Source organism: Rhinopithecus roxellana, chromosome 1 (genome assembly GCF_007565055.1).
Source record: "Rhinopithecus roxellana isolate Shanxi Qingling chromosome 1, ASM756505v1, whole genome shotgun sequence".
NCBI lineage: Eukaryota > Metazoa > Chordata > Mammalia > Primates > Cercopithecidae > Rhinopithecus > Rhinopithecus roxellana.
Genome location: NC_044549.1, coordinates 114,447,962 through 114,462,359, shown reverse-complemented (window position 1 = coordinate 114,462,359; position 14,398 = coordinate 114,447,962). Strand labels below are relative to the sequence as shown.

Sequence of the window (14,398 nt, the reverse complement as noted above, 5' to 3'; positions counted from 1 at the left end):
CTAATTTTTTTTTTTTTTTTTTTTTTGCATAGAGGTTAGGTCTCACTATGTTGCCCAGGCTGGTCTCGCCCTCTCCTTTTTAAATGCCTTTTGTTTTGTCCAAGGCTATTCAGACATGTCAGAGAGAGAAGGGCTTTGTAATGCCCTCAAGGGGATGAAATATTCCCAGTAAATGCTAGCAGGAGTTTAGCAATCAGTCTCAAACCTCTAAAGAATGTATGAGAGTGAATTTTCATACTGTATACATTCATTGAACAGTATTTTTGAATGCCTACTGTACATTAGCACTGTCGCCCTTACTAACTTATGATACCTATCACATTGGTTACCTCATTGCCACTTCTCCACATAACCACTGTTGGGCTGATACAAGTTCTTGCCCACCTCTTTGTCAGACATCACCAAACTGAAAAGTAGACAGAGACAGCATTTTGTTTTAACCTTACGTAGAGTCAGCGTGGTGTCATTTATAAGTAGAGATGAAGGATTTTCAGAGTTGATTAGTTGATTTATTTTTTCCTGGGATGTATTCATATACATTTTAAATATGATTTTTAGAGGGATAAGATGTGTGTCAGTGAACACACTCACCTGTACACCTTTTCAACCTACATATGCCCCTCTTTTACGCCTCTCACCTTATGAGAAGCTCTGCCTTTCTCTGACCTGATGAAACTGTTGGAGTAGAAACAGACTCGAGTTAAATAAAAATACATTTTCTTGATAATAGAAGCTATTCCCTTATATAAATGCCCCAACTGTTTAGAATGTTCTATTTCCTTATTAACTTAAAGAGAGGAAACTATTAATTTAGCTTTTTTGTTAACTTAGGTGGTTTTTACAAACCTTATTCTTTCCACCTTGTATATGTGTATATGCGATACACATGCATGCACATTGCACACATACACCTTATATGCATATATTTCCATACTACATGTGGTCTTTTGTAATCTAGCCTCTCCTTTATGTATTCAGTGATTATTTCTCCTGCTTTCATAGGTACTGCCTCTCACAACTTAGTTGTCTTTCCAGGATTTGGACTATGAACTAAGTCCTGATTTTAAAATGTGTATCTTGGCTTCATCTTAGAATTATCTAATCCTTCTCCTGTATTTCCCCTGAGAGATTTAGTCATATGCAATAAAGTTCCACAACAAGTGGCAAACTTGGACTAGAACTCAGGGCTCATGAGCTTTATCCCAGGGCTTTTCACAAGTAGCTCTCTTCTCTGCCCCTAAATTTGGATATCCATTTTGAGATTTAGAATCCAGTGAGTACTGACCCTTTTATTGGAGAACCATTAAATAAAGAATTAAGTTCTAAATTAGTTTCTCTAATTAGTTCTATTATATTCTATAGTATATATACTATAATTTTGCATCTCCACATGTGTCCTAATAAAGATACCTATAGCTGAACATTTTTTAGCATGGAGTAAATAAAAACCAAATGATTCGTGTTATAAAACATGCTTTGTAAAAACACAAAAATCTTGTAGCTATATGATGGGGTGGTGGCCAGAAGCCAGTTCTTAATCTTTCAGATACCACTGAGAGCAGTGCCTAGGCTGAAGTTACCTTTTCTCATTCTGTTGTCCCCATTTCTACCAACAAGTAGAATAGTGGGTGGGGAACCAAGTGGAGGGTCTTCTATCTTGTGGAAGAGAGGGATCACTTTCTGTTCTGGTCCCTGAGGAAAGAGTGAACAGTTGAGTCGGAAGGTGATAACTGTCTGTTGTCTGAAGGCAACAAGGGAGGGATGGTTAAGCCATTGCATGGGCCACTTCCTTTTGTGTTGAGACCCTTGATCATCTGTTTTCTGTGTGTCTTGGACTTGTGCTTGAGCCTCAGTTAGACTATATTAACAGGAACTATAAGTAGGGATTGTATAGTGATTTTTAAAAAGATGATCTTAGGAATCCCTCCTCTCCCCTAAGTAACATTCAGGTCTATTGTTTGACTCTTTTTTTTAACCCAAACCGATTTACTACAAATACATTCTGTGGAAGAGTCATCTTGGTCATGAGAGGCTTCACACAGTGATGAACTTAGCTATTTATGTTGCCCACCCCACCCCCTTGCTTTCTTAGCCTTACATCTTATCTTTTTAAATGCAGTCATGATTAAAACACACAAAAAATGTAGACTTTTAGAGAGCTTTGAAAGAAGAGAAGGAGAGAACATCAAAGATCTGATTATAAAAGACCCTGATTATAGAAGTGAAAATATGTCTGAAATTCCACCACTTTGGGAGGCCAAGGTGGGCAGTTTGAGACCAGCCTGGCCAACAGGGTGAAACCCTGTCTCTACTAAAAATACAAAAATTAGGCATGGAGGCTGAGGCAGGAGAATCACTTGAACCTGGGAGACTCTGTCTGGGAGGTGGAGGTTGCAGTGAGCTGAGATAGCTGTCACTGCACTCCAGCCTGGGTGAGTGAGACACCGTCTCAAAAAATAATTAATTAAAAAAAAAAAAAAAGCGAAAACAGATGGAAAAAGGACAAAATTGGAGAATGTAGAAGAAACATTCATGAAGTCAAAAATAGTGAAAATGCCACTTGGGGCCAGGCATGGCGGCTCATGCCTGTAATCCCAATACTTGTGGGTGGATCACCTGAGGATTAGAAGTTCGAGACTGACCTGGCCAACATGGCGAAACTCCATCTCTGCCCAAAAAAAAAAAAATTTAAAAATTAGCTAGGCTTGGTGGCATGCGCCTTGTAACCCCGCTAGTTCGGAAGCTGAGGCAGGAGAATCGCTTGAACCTGGGAGGTAGAGGTTGCAGTGAACCGAGATTGTGCCGCTGCACTCCAGTCTGGGCGACAGAGTAAGACTCCAACTCAAAAAAAAAAAAAAAAAAAAAAAAGAAAATACCACTTGGAATGGGGAGAAATGGTAAAAACTAAGTTGTAGTAAAGAGGGTAAAAAGCAAACGAGGTGTTGTTTTGAGGTATAAATAAAATGCTGTAGCAGCGTTTAGTCCATTTAAAGGATATATCAGTGTCTGAATAAAATAGGATAAAATGTTAGCATCTACAGCAATTTCGTGGGACAAGAATGCTCCCTGTTTCTCTTTGAGTGAAACAATATTGAGCAGATTGACAGTCCAGTGGTACCATCCAAGATCCATGTGCTTTCTACCACTTGGAGGATCTTCCAGGTCCTCATACTTGTCCACCTTATTAGTCCTCTCTTAGAAATCAAGAAGGTATTTTCACCCTTGTAAATTTTTTGGGTAATTTAAGCTCCTTTAAGCCTTAGGGTAGTTTTTCTTTTAACTACTTTGTAAAGTCTTTTATTTTTAAATTCAAAACCAATAATGAATTTATTCTTTTTACTATTTTTATATAGTACACAATTTTAAGATACTTATATCTCCAGAATAAAAAGCAAAGTTAAGCTCACTTATTGCAGGTTTTTTCTCTCCCTGTAACTGATTTTACTAGTTTTTTCACATTTTTATCCATTGCCATTATATAAGTATATTATATGTATTTGTTTGTGTGTAGGTGTATTGGCCAGAAATCGCTGGGTAAACATCTATCTAGGTGGTCTGTTTTTACAAACAGTGCTACAATGAATATTTTGTACAGATACCTTTGTCCACTTATATAGGTAATAAGAGATGGAAGTTTTTCTGTTTTGTTGTTGTTTTTTTTTTTTTTTTTTTTTTGAGACGGAGTTTTGCTCTTGTTGCCCAGGCTGAAGTGGAATGGCACCATCTCGGCTCACTGCAACCTCCACCCACCGGGTTCAAGCGATTCTCCTGCCTCAGCCTCCTGAGTAGTTGGGATTATAGGCATGCACCACCATGCCTGGCTAATTTTGTATTTTTAGTAGAGATGGGGTTTCTCCATGATGGTCAGGCTGATCTCGAACTCCCGACCTCAGGTGATCCGCCTGCCTCAGCCTCCCAAAGTGCTGGGATTACAGGCGTGAGCCACTGCCCCCGGTCTGGTCTGTTTTAATCAGTATTTGCTCTTACTGTCTTATAAAGTACCCTCCAAATGTGATTTAACCTTTTCTTTGTGTTTTGATGTCTAGTGGTTGCACTGTGAGTGAAACCTTCAGACTGTGTGCAGCTTTGTGTGTTTGGTCTTACATGAACTGAACCAGAATGCCACAGCCCTCCCACCTTCCACCCCTGCCTGTTTTTTAAAGATGTTTATCTGCATTCTGCTGTCATTTCTTGCTGGCAGTGTGCTTGCCTTTAGCAACCTTGCTTTTCTGATTTGGGGAACCGGATAGCAAATTTGTTACAATTGTGTTGAGAGTAAGTGGGTTCTTACAGCCATGAAGCACGACTCATGGTTTTTGAATCCTCTCATGACCAGAGAGGCCTCCCATCTGGTCAGCTGACTTTTGCCTAGTTGGACTTGTCTGACAGTTGGCCTTCAGGTGAGGTTATATTTTGACTGAGTACTAATTAGTTACTACTTTGCTATAGAAAAGAAGCAAAACAGTGCTTGAGAATCTAGAATGATGAAAATGCTTATTTTTAAAATGTTTTATTTCACAGCTCAAAGTTATGAAGTTTCAGGATGAATTGGAATCTGGGAAAAGACCTAAAAAACCAGGCCAGAGTTTTCAGGAGCAAGTAGAACACTACAGAGATAAACTTCTTCAACGAGTAAGGAATAAGTATACCCAACAATACACATTTTTTGAAGTTATTTATTTGACTTCCTAGAATACTGGTATACCTAAAGATGATTTCAAATTATATTCTTTGTTTAAATTTTGAATACCGGTAGGCAATTAGAAACATTTGAAATTTGATATTTTAAAAGTGTTTGGTTTGGAAAGGAGCTGAAAGGCAGCAGCACACTATTTTATTCTGGATACTACCTGTGGACAAGAAGATTAATTCTGCTAACAGCATCTTTTGAAACTGGAAAACCCTTCAGGACAAGTCACATTTGTGACGGTGAGACACCAACAACCCTGAGAGGTGGTACAGAAAGAAAAAGATGGAGGCAGGGTTTGGGAAGTTCTGGTGTTGAGAAGTTTATTTCATTTCTCATGGTTTCCAAGGAGGGACAGCAAGTGGTAGAATACCTCACTGGTGAGCTTTGAGTGTTTGAGGGACTTGATCTTCTCGTGCATCACAAAATTTATAGGAACATGCAGAGAATTTTAGAACCAGGAATTCCAGGAATTTTGTTGAGACTGCTATTAATTTTGACTGTCATTGCAAAGAATAATAATAATAATGAGATTATATAGAAAGTGAAATAGGAAAGAGCCATAAAAAGGAACTTAACAATCACTATGAAGTTGTTAATGTACAAAACTGGTGTCGGGGAGGAGTCTGGTAGAGCAACTGTGGTGCTGCTCTCTGTTGCATACTCCTAGGCAAGTCACTGTAGTCTGCTTTTTCTCTGAAACTGGGTTGATATTCCCAATTTTGTAAGATTATGAGTTAGATAATAGCTACTATTATTACTGTTACTCTTCATTTTAAGTATTTTAGCTATACTATGATTCCTATAAAGTAGACATCTGAATCAGGAAATCATTTTCATTATCAATCAGGAAATGCATCCTACAGATCACCAAAGGAAGTCAGTCTGCTCAGCACCACTCTTTAAAAAAGTTGCACTCTATATATTTGGAAAAAAGATAAATGAGATTTTGTAAAAGATGCTACTTATGGCCGGGCGCAGTGGCTCACGCCTGTAATCCCAGCACTTGGGGAGGCCGAGGTGGGCGGATCACCTGAGGTCAGGAGTTCGAGACCAGCCTGACCAACATGGAGAAACCCCGTCTCTACTAAAAAAAATACAAAATTAGCGGGGCATGGTGGCACATGCCTGTAATCCCAGCTACTCAGGAGACTGAGGCAGGAGAATCACTTGAACCTGGGAAGCAGAGGTTGCAGTGAGCCGAGATGGCGCCATTACACTCTAGCCTAGGCAACAAGCATAAAAAACTCTGTCTCAAAGAAAAAAAAAAGAAAAGATGCTGCTTACCTATACCCCCATAGGAAATTACGCCTTGAGATGCTCACTGTTCTGATGGTAGCAAGCACAAAATGAATAATACTTATATTACCACTTTAGTCTCCTTGCACTCTATGATTATAATTGGAGAAAAGGAACATGATCCTTGCCTGATTCTATAAATAGTTGTATTAGAACACAGCCATGCACATTGACTTAGGTATTTTGTAGGGTGGCTTTCACTCTGCTGTGGCAGAGTTGAGTAGTTGTGACAGAGACTGTATGTGGCCCACAAAGCATAGAGTATTTACTGTCTGGCTCTGTATAGAAAGTGTTTGCCAACTTCTGGTATAGGCTTTTTTCACCTTTTAAAAATTAGAAGAATCAGCTATCACATAGCTTGCTTGATGCATATAAATCATAGAGAAATTAAATTCCTGTTAATGAAGAACTTAGTTTTGTGGATTTATTGTCCGTAGCCACTCCTTTATATGCAGAAATCAGAATTTCAAATGAGAAGTGGCAGTTGTAGCATCTGGGGATAAGCAAATATGTTATTTTTTTGGTTTATTGTAGAGTCATATAGTCAGTTTGTATTTAGGATTTAAAAATTGCAGTGTAATTGGTACTTGTTTCCCACTAATAAAATTTTGATGGAAGATACTGTGAATAACCATTTTCCTTTTGCAGCCTTTTTTCTTTGGTAAGAGCTTTGATTAAATCAACTTGTTTATAGTTAGACGGATCACTTTCTACTGACTTTTATTGTAACTTATGATGGAAAGGGCAGTACATTGTTGGCTTTTTCTGATTCGAACTTTTCGGCAGGTGGGACAGTAGGGGAAGAGCTCTGATTCTAGAGCTTGGTCTCAAATTCTGACCTGACTCTCCTGTGTGACCATGGACATGGTACTTAATCTTTCTGAGTCTCAATTTTCATCTCTAGAATGAGGATAATAATAATTTTCTTAGGGATGCTTTAAATGATTACATGAAATGGTCTGTGGAAAGTTGTTTAGTACATTGTTTGGCCTATGGTAAGCACTCAGTAAATGTTTAGCTGCTGTTGCTAGGATTAGTTTTATTTAGTATAAGCAAAAGAAATGACTAGTTTTCCCTGGAGGGGTAGATTTTTTTTTAAAACAGTATTGTACCTTAAGTAGTAATTTAAAAAATGATTTCCTATAAGAGAAAATATTGTTACATAAATGAGATTAACCCAGATTGATATTTTTAAACAACTTAATATTTTCTATAAAAAACAGGAGAAAGAGAAAGAGTTAGAAAGAGAACGAGAAAGAGACAAGAAAGATAAAGAAAAATTGGAATCTCGCTCCAAAGACAAGAAGGAAAAAGATGAGTGTACTCCGACAAGGAAGGAAAGGTATAACATTTCTCATATTTAATGCATTTACTGGTTTCAAGATTTGCAGTGGTGTTTTATAATATTTTCATTATTGATGCCAGCAAACTGGAAATGTTTGTTCATGATAAACTTGTTTGGGTCCTGCCTGCAGAAGGCGGAAGTAGCGGAGAAATGGGACATTTAGTTGGCACTTAGTTAACTGGGTGCATCATCCCTTCACGTGGTTTATATGGTATCCTTAGCCTTAGTTCAGTGCAAGATTTCAATTACAGTATTAGATATCAAACCTGAGGCTTGTGTAACAAAACAACTTGCTAGATCTTCCTTGTTGCATCCAATTTAAGCATTTTTTCCTAGTATTTGTGCTTGAGGCTGCTACTTGTAAACTTGAGTCTTAGTCTTATCTTTAAAGGAGATTGTTGCATAGGCCATAGGTCACTTTAAGTCTTCATTCTAATCAAAAGCATTTCTCTTTCAGTTTTTATTTCTTACTCTCACAGTTCCTAAATCTGATTGAGTAAAGAAAATTGTTTCCTTTAACTGAACTGAGGTTTTCCTAATAAAAAGACCAAGCCATTGCAAATAATAGTCTAGCTTAGTCACTCTACAGATAGTTACAAACAACAAGTTATGCCAATTGGTTAAAAGTTTGCCACTTTTTTTGTCTTTTATTACTATTTTGACATAATTTTAGATTTACAGGAAAGTTGCAAGAATAGTATAATTGATAGTTACCCTTCACCCACATTACCCAAATGTTAAAAGTATTTCTACTTTCACTTTATTCTTCCTCTTCTGTCCCATCTCCAACCATTTAAGAATAATTTGCCAACATGATGCCCCATTCTCTTAACCACATTCATTTAACCACAATAAAAAGAATTAGTTTAGGAAATTAACATTTAAAAAAACTGATATTTAATCCAGAGACCTTAATTGAATTTTGCCAGTTGTTTTAATAACCTCTCTTATTGCAAAGAGAAAATCCAATTGAGTTGAATTCAGTTGTTGTCTGTTGACAGCCTATCTTTAGGACTTACTTGTTCTTGTTACAAAGGACTTTGAATATTGTTAAAAGTAACATTACATGGTTAGAATAAAAGAGTAAGCTGGTAGGAATTAATAGCTAATTTAGTAAAGGAAAATGAATACCTGATCCTTTGCTCATTTATGGAATGTTTTGGGGGCTTTGTTCCATAGGAAGAGGCGACACAGTACATCCCCCAGCCCATCTCGCAGTAGCAGTGGTAGACGAGTGAAATCCCCGTCACCAAAATCGGAGCGATCAGAGCGTTCAGAAAGATCTCATAAAGAGAGCTCACGGTCCAGGTCATCTCACAAAGATTCTCCTAGAGATGTTAGCAAAAAAGCCAAAAGGTAAATGCAAGTCATTTTTGCTAATATTTCAGATACCAGTTTCCTTGTCATTTCATCAGCTTTTGAAAATAATTTGGTTGGCACACATTTTTTTTTTAAGGATTTTAGAAAACCAAAGAGGTACACTTTCATTTTTGGTTATTGCTCCCCACCTCCTCATCCCAATCTCTTTCATGACTGAAGTGAAGGCTTCCAACAAGTGAGAACCAGCCAAGAATTTTAAACATCATATCCAATGTTTTCTGTGGAATAGGGTTAGCTGCTTTACTTTTCATTCTCTTCTTTAGTTTCTATAGAATATTATTGGATTTTTGTCAAAGCTGAAAGAAACACACATTTTTCCCCCATAGCAATATTATTAGCAAGTTCTTGGGTAGATACTTTTGGAAATACATATCATAAATACATTTTTTTCAGTATGTATTTTAGTATTTCATATACTTTTTTTCTTTAGTTCCAGAAAAATGGTTCAGAAATGTATTATTTATCTGGTGATACATAGAGGAATTTTCCTAAGAGCTAAAACTGCTTTATATGCTAATACTTTATTATTGTAACTATTTTTAGTGAAATCTTTATAGAATAGATACCTTTCTCCTTTTCTAAATGGCACTTGCATATATATGTATGTATGTGTTATATATGTATGTATATGTACATGTGTGTTTATTGGTTTGAGTAATCTTCATGCACAGCACTTACAAAATTATAATGTCTCAAATGATGCCCTTGAATGATACTGCAGTAGTTGTTTGCTTCAAGGTGATAAACTTCAAAGCTGCTGTGTTTTTTAAATTTTGTGAATGATCGTAGTTGCAACTTTGAACTTTATCTTGTAGAAATTTGGGGGTTATTGGTCACTTGGGGAGCTTGTTAAAAATGCGAATTCTTAGTTCTAACCTCCAGAGATTTTGATTCAGTAGAGCAGTGATAAGGCACAGAAATCTGTCTTTATAAACAAGTGCTCTACTGATGATCATTGATGCAGTGCATAGTAAGTACAAAATAAATCCGTGTGTGTGTATGTACAATAGAGTTTAAAGTTTAGAAGTTCATAGTCTTATTCCAGTGATTTTTCACCATGCTGTGTTAAAGGTCATTTTCAATAGTTTAAGGATAATCAGTTTTGATCACATGAGTTCTTTCTTTATCAATTGGGATTTTTTTGTTTCCTTAGATCACCATCTGGTTCAAGGACACCTAAGAGGTCTAGGCGATCACGGTCTAGATCCCCTAAAAAATCAGGGAAGAAGTCCAGATCCCAATCCAGATCTCCACACAGGTCTCATAAAAAGTCAAAGAAAAACAAACACTGACGTAAATTTTTAAGATGCTGTCACTTATTGGAAATGCGATTTGTTTTGTGCCTGAACGGTCTGTTTTTTAAAAAAACAAAAAAAATCAAATGAAAGAGCATTCCTGGGGTTTTTTGTTTGTTTGTTTGTGTATGCATGTGTAAACTCATGAGCAACTGCATCTGTAGATGTCATTGTTTTATATTGTGTAAATTACTTTCATTGTGGCTATTTCTCAAGATGAAATTTTTATTGTTCTAATGGATTTCATCAGAAATGTGTATAATGGATCTGCTGACAGTAGTAGTATTTTGTTTTAGGATGTTGTGACTTAGCAAAAATAATACAGATGTCTTCCCCCCTTTTGTAGCTTTGACAATTTGAATTAGATTTCAAATAAAATCTGAACAGAAAACTATAATGTTGTTTTTTTGCCCCACCGGTGGTATTAAGTCCCTTAAAGTCCTACTGAGTTTCACACTACTGTTGTGTTTCTTATACCTGATGCACTTTATAAGCCCCAGTGTTCAAGTAGCTTAAGTTTTATATTTACTAAGATGACTATCCAAATTAAGGAACCTGAGACTCCTGTTTGGTGGTTTGCTAACCATTTTGTTTGGTAAGTTTCTCTTGGGTAATACTAATACCCAGATATCAAAGACTAGGTAGATATAGCATGGCGTTTTGTTAGTGGAATGCCTGGATAAAACATTTTTTAACAGAAGCAATATGATTTCCATACATCCAACCTATGTTCTGAGCAACTACTTACTTTTAGGGGGAAATTAAATATCTTTTCAATTCCTCTTCTATTATGAAAGAAGTTTATTTGTCAAACAAATTTTCTAACAAGGTTTGCCCATAGAATTCTCTTGTATGATCGTTGACCTTTTATAATCTTCTGTAGGCTATCTTTCAAACATTGGCATCAGAATATTTTTTACAAGTTTCTGTTTAAACAGCTTAGTTGGTTCCCCGCCTACTCCTCCACCCCTGCCCCCAAGAGACTTGGGTTTAGTTGTAGCTTTTAGTAAAATTTAAAAATAAAATGTATTTCAGGAAACTTAGTATCTAATGGTTTGTAAATTCAAGGTGCAAGAAGTTGATTTAAACCATTTGCAGAGTTGAACTCTTATGAAAATAAATTTGCTACGGTATGAGGAAAAAATAAAACTTGTGTAATGGTCATAATACTGCTATAAATATAATAAAGGGTTATGTAGAATTGAACTGACACTATTATTTGTGAATCTTGATTTCAGTTTTTTATGTAGACACTTTATACAGTGGTTTGATGGGGTTTTTTTCCTCCCTAAAAGAGAAAGTAGAAAACTATTCTCACAATGGATTATTTTGATTTAGCTTGCTTTTTTAAAAAATCTTTTCAACTTGTTTTACTTAATCTTGCCTAGTCACAAAATAAGATATGCTGTACCCATGGTTTGAAGAGTAGCTATATTAGCTGAGCAGTGGGATATACTGTTTCCAAACGGTGCATACCCACAGTAGCTTTGGAAATGAGCCAATCACTGTTTTACTTAATGGTTCTTATCAGCATGGAAATATTGCTTGAAAGTCATTTCCTTATTCACTGTTTTGTTAGTCCATTTTGTTAGGAAACATTAATTCCTAAAAATTTGTTCAGAATAATTAAAAGTGAACATTTGGTGCTGATACTCAAAAACCTATAAATGTAGCCATTTAAAAAATAACATGTTTTTCTCTCCTGTTCATTGCCTGGGAGAATGGAATTTTATATAACTACCTTTCTTTGCAAAAATAACGGTAGTGTCAAGTTGGTGGTGATTTTGGCATTCCATCTTACACTGGTTTCTAGTATAGGCTTAGAAATAATTGGTCAGGTAATAATCTTTCCAGTCAGGTTGCAAGGGATGCTTATTTCTCTCTCTTTAAAAAAAGACATCCTGCAGGATTGAGTAGAAAATTTTAGGTCAGTTTTGGGTGCTTACTTGTAATATTTTTCCTACTGCATTGGAGTTTAGCAGTTCTTTTTTTCTGGATCCACATACAAGTATCATAGTTTATCTTACAGTGGGTGAAACTGACTTTCTTTTGGTTGGGTGGGTGAGGATTTCTTAGGCCTGATAGAATATATATTCTGCGTAATTTGTTAATGTACATATTAGATTGTATTGGATTTTTTTCTTGAATTTTTAGTGGAATTATTAGATAGGTTATTTCCAGTTTTACTTCATGACAAAATATCTAGAGTAAACCTACTCTAGATAAATCCATGAGTATAAAATCATAGAGTAAATCCATGAGTAAACCTCATGGATTCTGTGAAAGTTTAATGGGATCAGAAATTGGTGACTTATAAGGGGGAAGATATTCTACCATATTTTTATAATAACATTATTCATGTTTCTTGTCTGAAGGACACTCAAGTTACAGAGCAAAATTTCTATAGGTTCACTAGAATGTTCATAGGCACGGTCTTCCAGTTACAGGAAAGGTCATGTTCTATCTGTGGACACTTATTGTCCTCTACCACAGCTACATGCCAGAGTTGTTTCCCACAGATCTTATAAAGGGCATGATTTAGGCTCTTTACCCTCCAGCTTAATGTTTATACACAGGGATTATTTACTAGGTTAATGACATTTAACTCCCCTCTCTTCTGTAGGTGAGAGAAAATAAGTAAGTGTTGGTCTGTTTCTTACCAAAGAGAGACAGACCTATGATGGAAAATGATCATGTCTCTGAATTTTTTCTTTAACGATATAGTTCCTTGCTATAGATAGTAAGCATATGGGAATTGCTGAGCTATAACATGTTGAGAAGTTAGAAATTAAAACTAACACAACAAAAAGTGCTGAATCAAAAGATGCTTTTATTTGGCTCAGAATATTTTTGGCTTTTCTGCTAAAGGTGGCAGACGTTACTCTACACAGACCTGATTTTTCTTTATTGCAGACCATTCTTGTGGGCTTACCCTGAGACTTTATCCCAATTAATGAATCTTGGAGGGAATACTTGCTTATTTATGACTTATGTATTTCCCCCCAAACTTTAATATTCTTGAGCACTTGAAAATACTTTTGAGAAATTTTAACTGTGATTAAATTTATGTTTATTAGAAATATTCTGTACACATTTGCCTCCATGGTGGCATAAGTTCTGAAAAATATGACCATGACAATAGTTTATCATCATTGTTATTCAAAATAAGGGTAAATAAATCTCTGTATTGCCAAAGTGACTTAAACTGTTCTGATGACCACACAGTGTGATTTCTTTAGCAGAAAAAGTTGGTTTTAAAAATAAATAGTACCACTTTTCTAAGACTGTACAGTTTAAAAATAAGTTTTTTTTGTTTGTTGTTTTCCTCTTAAGTTTTAGTGAAAAGCCTTATTACAGAAAATTGTGCAGATACTAGTGAGGATACTAGTATAAGTTTAAAGGAACATGTGACTGTAAAATCTCACATTTACAAAGTGCTTGGTCTCTTCATATTTCACACGCATGTTTTAGAATAGATTTTAGGGAGTGTTTAATTCATTATCCTTTTGACTTTTAAAATTTTTGTTACCAGCTTCGTAGGACTTAGATAATATATAAATAAGTGCAAATTCCAGGGGAAGTGTGATGATAGACTAAAAGGTGGGAATGTGCTGCTGTTCCATGAGCCTTGTTCCATTGTTGAAAATTTGATGCCTCAGTGTTTATTCAGTACCACCTCATGGAGCTTCAATGTAAATGGATTATATGTATAATTGGTAATTTGTATAGTTTTTGTAGATTGTAGATTAAATGCACTCATCATGTCACATGTAATTGTGCTTGGAGTATTTGTGTTTTATTATTTTACTTCAACGGGTTCTTGTCTGTTACATCTCTGGTGATTTGAAATATCAGGAAAGACTGTCAGAAATGAGAATAATATAGTTTAAATCAGTTGGGCTAAAATATTCTACAGCAAGACAATTTCTTTTGGGTAAACTGACTTACTTTTGATGTAAGGATTAGGTTTATTGTTGAGCTGCTTTCCAGATCAGACTGTCACTTTATAGTTTTTCTACATAAAGATTATATAGTTGCAAACAAAGGTTGTGAAATTTCCCTTTTGTTGTTTTTGACTTTTAATTAATAAAAGTACATTGTTTTCATAGCAAACTTAGACTGTCCATGTAATTTTCTCCATATTGTTTTTCCGATGCAAGCCCAGTTAATAGTTTTTCAGCAGCTTTCTCTCAAGTGAAATAAGTGATGTGACATGTTTATCAGTTATGGCTAAAATGTTACATTTTACATGTTTAAACTATAATCAAGTATTTTCATGCTAGTGGTTCTCTTGGTTAGGAAATTTCATTTCCTTATTGGCTGCCTTTTTTAAAAGTTATTTTATTCTGTTTATTTCATTGAGGAAAATTTTAAACATTCTACAAAAGTAAA

The 14,398-nt window shown here is 35.6% G+C and overlaps 1 protein-coding gene across 5 annotated transcripts in view; it reads left to right on the top strand.

The window, feature by feature from the left end:
• Window positions 1–14,119, top strand: part of U2SURP (U2 snRNP associated SURP domain containing) — a 58,275-nt gene extending 44,156 nt beyond the window's left edge. For 2 of the 5 annotated variants that reach the window (XM_030929314.1, XM_010381301.2), the window contains 4 exons: window positions 4,522–4,632; window positions 7,210–7,328; window positions 8,511–8,687; window positions 9,865–14,119. In XM_030929314.1, the coding sequence (XP_030785174.1) occupies window positions 4,522–4,632; window positions 7,210–7,328; window positions 8,511–8,687; window positions 9,865–10,003 (546 nt within the window). In that variant the 3' untranslated portion in view covers window positions 10,004–14,119. The remainder of the gene's footprint in view (window positions 1–4,521; window positions 4,633–7,209; window positions 7,329–8,510; window positions 8,688–9,864) is intronic. The other 3 variants (XM_010381299.2, XM_030929301.1, XM_030929306.1) reach the window with 2 other exon arrangements.
• The last annotated feature ends 279 nt before the right edge of the window (window positions 14,120–14,398 follow it).